The sequence below is a fragment of the Apodemus sylvaticus genome, chromosome 16 (assembly GCF_947179515.1).
Source record: "Apodemus sylvaticus chromosome 16, mApoSyl1.1, whole genome shotgun sequence".
Classification (NCBI taxonomy): Eukaryota; Metazoa; Chordata; class Mammalia; order Rodentia; family Muridae; genus Apodemus; species Apodemus sylvaticus.
In genome coordinates this window covers 38,926,669-38,932,668 of record NC_067487.1, presented here as the reverse complement: position 1 = coordinate 38,932,668, position 6,000 = coordinate 38,926,669, and the positions used below count along the sequence as shown (strand labels likewise).

General features: G+C 45.1%; 1 protein-coding gene across 1 annotated transcript in view; it reads left to right on the top strand.

Annotated features, from left to right (window-relative positions):
• The first annotated feature begins 3,765 nt into the window (after positions 1-3,765).
• The window catches only part of Plcxd3 (phosphatidylinositol specific phospholipase C X domain containing 3), a 192,947-nt gene continuing 190,712 nt past the window's right edge, over positions 3,766-6,000 (top strand). Inside the window, exon 1 of the mRNA XM_052159892.1 lies at positions 3,766-4,066. Within this exon, the coding sequence (XP_052015852.1) occupies positions 3,964-4,066 (103 nt within the window). The 5' untranslated portion in view covers positions 3,766-3,963. The remainder of the gene's footprint in view (positions 4,067-6,000) is intronic.

Sequence of the window (6,000 nt, the reverse complement as noted above, 5' to 3'; positions counted from 1 at the left end):
CCATGGCTTCAACTGCATACGTAGCAGAAGATGGCCTTGTCGGAGACATCAATGGAAAAGGAGGCCCTTGGACCTGGGAAAGCCTGATGCTCCAGTGTAGGGGAATGCCAGGGTGGGTGGGGGAGCATCCTCAGAGAAGCAGGGGGAGGGAGGATGGGATAGGGGGTTTCCGGAGGGGAAACTGGGAAAGGAGATAACATTTAAAATGTAAATAAATAAAATATCAAAAAAGAATAAATTATGGATTCCAAGGACAAATCTAAAAAATAAATAAAGAGAGGCTTGAACTATTTGGTTAAAATTCATACTCTTTTTGGACTTTGAACACAGTAAATTTCTTTGGATAGAATATCTAGGTAGAAGTTATAAAGAATAAGAAATGCATGCTTCTCAGTATTAATCTTACAAAGACTATTATCCTTTGTGTATATATTTATTAAGTCTGACTCTTAAAAAAATGAATTTGCAAACATTGCCTTATAAACCAGTTTGATTAAATTCCTTGAAGCGGATGGTCCCTTCTGAGACATTATCTGACCTAAATGCATTGTAGTGTTTCCTGACCTGTAATAACTCTTATTTTTCCTAACTCAATCCAAAGTCAATTTAGCTTAAAAATAAAACTAAGCTTAGCAATCAAGGAAGACCATGAACTGACTGACAGACAAGGAAAGCAACTACTATATCGTTGTGGGTAAAAGTGAAGAAGTAGAGAGAATTTTAGGTCCTCTGCACAGTGTGATTTTGATGGACAGCAACATTCAGGGGACTTACTACTTAAGCTCATTTTACTCTTTCCACAGATGCTTAAAAGACTATATATTTTTTAATGAATGAACATGGGATGTTTATTGTAGTGCTTGGGCTATCATTTTTTAAGGTAGGTATGCTAGGTAGGTTTAGGTAGCCTAGAATCATCTGCGAGACAACCTTGATTGAGGAATTAGCTAGATCACATAGGCCTGGAGGGATGTCTACGATGGATGATCGTGATTATGGACTGGCACAGGAGAGCCTAGCCCACTGCGAGTGGGGCCATCCACAGGCAGGTTGTATAAGAAAGCTGCCTACTCATGAGTCTACAAGAGAGCAAGCCAGCTAAAAGAATCTCCCTGCAGGCTTGTTGTACTCTCCTGACTGTGTGCTCCCTGCTCTCTGGTAACAATGCACAAAACAGCAGGCAATGTGACCTTCAGGCTTCTGCCTTGAGTTCCTGCCTGGACTTCCCTTAAAGATAAACATAACCTGGAAGGGTAAGATGAAATAATCCCTTGCTTTCTAAAGTTATATTTGGTTAAAGTGTTTGATCACAGCAACTAAATGAAACTAGAATAATAAATGACACCCAATAATGAAACTTCAATGGCATTCCCCATGTTGTGGGTATAAGAATTCAGATCCATTACCTCCACTTGCTAGCATGGATTAAAAATGCAAGACATATATCTATGCTTTCTTTTCTCTTTTTGTTTCTAGTCATCGTGCATGTGATGTTTTTAATGGCAACACAATTACAGAATAATAGAGTCCTAAAGAGATCTGGGAATTGATATCAACCTCTACATTAGTTTTCCAGCGAATGTGATGGATTTTTTTTTTATACTCCACAAATTGACTGAGTTGTGATGACTAGCTGTTCAAAGACTGATTTACATTAGTTTTACAGTGGGCGTGTTGATTTCTTCTGAGTCACAACTTGGTTGAGTTATGATGGTTAGCTATTTGTTCAAATACTAGAGTAGATGCTGCGCTGCAGATGTTTGTAGATGAAGTAGCATTTATAGTCATTTTGAATGGAGCAGATTATCTGCTATCATATGTCTTGACCTCCTCCAATCAGTTTGAAAGCCTTGAGGGCAAGCACTGAAGTTTCCCAAGGAAGAGGCAATTCTACTTTAGGACAATGATCTTTAATAAACCATTTCCTAAACTTTTTAAGACACATCCTCACAACGCGTCTGGATAAAGAGTATTTTTAAAGTACATCGTACAGAACAATACCTTCCAGGTTGCATAATTAATTGACCACCCTGGAAAGAATACTTTAAAAGTCTAGAGCAGCCTCAAAATAGACAAAGAAAAGCGAGTATGCAGATCTTGCTATTTCAGCAAGCAACTACACTCACCCCTGGAAGTGTCGCTACAAATCTCTCAGTTGTCATGACTGTGTAATGGAAATAAAACAGGGCTAACAGGCACGGAGGACTTTTCCTCACACACAGTGTGGCTCACTCTCCGATGTGATTCTGAGTGGCTGCCCCCAGAGTGCTGCCTCTCAAACACCGGCATTAGTCAGAAGAGCGGTGCTGGTAGATCTCTTGGCCAACAAGCTGACCGTGAGATGATTCTCATTCTAGCTGAAAGCATGTGAGGATCTGTTGTGCTAGTGAGACCAGAAAGAGTTCTTCGAGCAGAAGTTTCAGTACATCTTATCCTCGTTCCTAAAGATAGACCAACCAAGTCTTCAAGACACTATGAACTGTTTCCATGGGGAGAATAAGAAAATTCCCTCAAGAGAATTAGACAGCCTCTCTCCTTCTTCTATCTTCCCCAAAGTAATTTCGGTTAGATAGGGAATTTTCTTTGGTCACTGCATCCTTGCACAACATAAAAAGACTCTGGGGCTTTTAAAATGTTAAATGGGTTTACTGAACTGAAATGATTATTCTCATGTTTCTTGGTGCTGGCTCTCCAACCTTGATTCTAATTTCTTCAGCCTGATAGTATTTCCTCTGGGAAAACAATTTACATACCCCTCCACAGGAAAACAAGCTCCTTTTGCCTGCATCCTTCCTCTCTGAGTGGCAAAGCACGTGGTCACTGTGACTCATAAAGTCCTGCTCAGTCCAGTGCTGCTCTTGTCACATTTGTAAGGCTTGACTCTTTCTCTCGCTCGCTGGGGAGCAGGTGGACCCAGATAGTTCTCTTCTGGAGCCACATGAGCGATTTCTCTCTGGAGAGACACATCTCTCTAGTCTGCCAAGGAATAAAGATCCAAACAATCACATAGATCACTTCAAATGGTGCCAAATACATTCCACCAAATGCTACTAGCAGTAATTACAGCATGTCGTTGGGAGACAAGATTTTCTTCCAGCCCTTGACTTTCATCTTTTCCTGAGTGCCAGGAAACCAAGAAAGGAAATGCATCACTCACTTCCCAGAAATAGAGGTCGTCACAACCTGTAGCAGTGCTTCTTGACCCGTGAAATGAAATGCCTGGGACCAGGGACTAAGAGCACATTGTAGAATATATTGCCCTTCCTGCTCACCACGTGTATCAATCAGCTCCTTAAAACATTAGGCAAAGAGATAAATAACGACCACCATTTTGTGCAAATAAGTCCGAGGACTCTCTGCTGAGAAAGGGCATACTCTGTTGTGGCTTAGGGAAAGGAACACTCTTCAGGAAGAATGGGAAAAGTCCTGAGAGCCAAAGATGAGTCTGTTCTTGAGGAGCTAATAACATCCCAAAGTCTACCAGGAATTTTAGATTCGACCGCAAGACTGTCTGTCTTTCATGCAAACTGGACCAAGAACTCATACCAAGGGAACAGAGAAAGACTAGGGACAAAGCAGCTCAGAAAACGAAGTTTTTAAAAGGATTAAGGACTAATAAGAAGAAGCGGCCAGGAGCTGCAGAAAGGCAAGGAAAGGCAGAGCCACCTAGGAGGGGTGAGACGGGAGGAGGGAGTCTGGAGGGAGGGGGAAGAGCAGAGAGCAGAGCACGGACGGACGTCAGGAACAAAAGCCCCGGCACTGGAGTCTGGCGAAGCAAGGAGGGAGCATGGGGTGTTTTTGAATAATTATTAAAATGAGCATGTGTCTGCGCCATCCTGTGGGTGTGGCGCAGAGCGGAGTGTAAACTCTAGCCGGGCGAAGCAAACATTGGCTTAGCGGCAGCAGCTGCCAGCCTGTGCCTAGGAGTGTGGGGACTAGCGCGGCAGCAAGCAGACCGGCACCATGGCCTCGTCTCAGGGGAAAAACGAGCTGAAATTCGCCGACTGGATGGCAACTCTGCCTGAGAGCATCCACAGCATCCCCCTCACCAATTTAGCCATCCCAGGTAGGTGCCCGCTGCCCCTGCCCCGCCCTGCTTCATTTTACACCTAGTGATAACTTCCCATGTGCCTGCGGGAAGGATGTTCATCCAGGGGGTGGGTCCCTGGGTTTTCCAAATCTTGGAATACCCTGGCACGGGGAGTCAAGGTGACTGCTTCCCCTGGGCTTCAGATGCAGGCTGTGTCCTCAGGGCTGGGACAGAGAAGGTGGTTCCAGGATCGCATCCTGAGCCCCTTTCTATGGTTTTCCTTGAAGATTCTGGCTGGGGGGGGGGGGGTGCTGGGGAGTAGGCAGGTCAGGTTCCTTGGTCTGTGGCTTCCTTGGTGCGCTATGGGAGAGAGCTGGCTATCCTAAGAGTTCTGCTCCAGAACATCACTGAGTCCAATCCCTGGACTTGGGAGAATTTGATAGCTTCACTGTTAGAATCTACTGGAATCATTAATATTCGTCCCGAGTCTCCTTTAAAGAGACAAAGCGCTTTCTGAAGAGTGATGAAAGTTCAGGGAATCAGCGGTAGGATCACTGTCCTTGACAAGGAGCTGAATGGGGCAAGAAGCTGAAAGCGAGCCTTTCCTAATTGGCTTTTACTGGGAGGGAGTCTGGTCAAAGAGCTGCTTATGGTAGAGCTCCTGGGTCGGAGAAGCAAACAAACCTTTGCACATTTGCTGCTCCAGACAGAAGCCAGGCAGTGAGACTCGCGTGAGCAGCAGCGCAGAGGGGGGAATGATGAACAGATGGCCCTGGAAAAGGTGACCTAGCAGGTAGTCTGGAGGAAAGCAAGCTTAGAACAGCAGGGTATAGATACGTGGTGGTGTCAAGAGGCTTCAGTACGGTGTGTGCATGGCTTGGACCAGAGCACTGGCCAGGTTTCTGGGTCGGAGCACAAAAGTAGTCCCTAAATCAGGTATCTAAGAGGGAAGATTGTTTCTGGGCAGTTTGGGAGCTGACAGCTAGAGCAGTGCCTTCATTTCTTTAATAATTTGGCTGAAGGTGTGCACACATATTCTAACATGACTAGGCTGGAGGGCAAATTACTCGAGGATAATCAACTCCCTGCCCAAAGTAGAGCTAAGTTGTTTTTTTTTTGAAAGTTCAACCTTCTGGTCTACTTCCTCTGATCTGCCCTATCTACGTCTGCCCCGCCCAACAACCCTTAACCCCACCCCAGGGGAGAAAATGTGATGGAGTTGAGAAGTGAGACTTAAGAAGGTCAAGGAAGAAATGAAACAGGTTTCTGGAAAAAAAAACAAACAACAACAACAACAAAAGACAGTGTCCAATCAATAAGCGTTGAAACTAACTGGTAACAACTCAATTGTAGTGGGTGCTTGGTGGGGAGGACAGGCACAGGTTGTTGAGAGCTCTGTCCTCAGGAAAAGGTTGTCACTGTGTTTGCCCTGCCTCAACAGATGACTTTCTGGGACCAGATATGTCTCTGCCAAAGCACAACCCAGCGTCCCTCTGTAGGGCTTCCATACCCCTGAGTCTGGGGATTGCTCCTTTGAAGGAGTGGAGAGCACTCAGCGTTGCTAGCAGAGCTCCATTCTCCCCTCCGCAAGCATCCTCATCCTCCTTTAGTTTTATGTCTTGTTATTTTCATGTGGTTCCCCAGCTTCCTGAACTGCGCTGGTAATAAGGGCAAGGACTGGGGTGCTAGCTCGCTGTGAAGGCAACCTCTAGAGATTCCGTGGGGTTAAATGTCTGAGGAAGCATCCAGCTCTGAGAAATGGCGCTACGCCACGTTTACACTTACAATATAGTGTCTGTAACACTTCACTTTTGCAAAGCCAACTTACGTATGCCAGCTCACATCCTTCCCAAAACCCTGTAAAGCAGGCAGTGCTAGAATTCCCGTTTCCATTTCATAGACTAGAAACAAGCAGCATGCCCCCCAGAACAAAACAAAGTTAAGACCCAGGAACTCAGTGCAAGCAAATG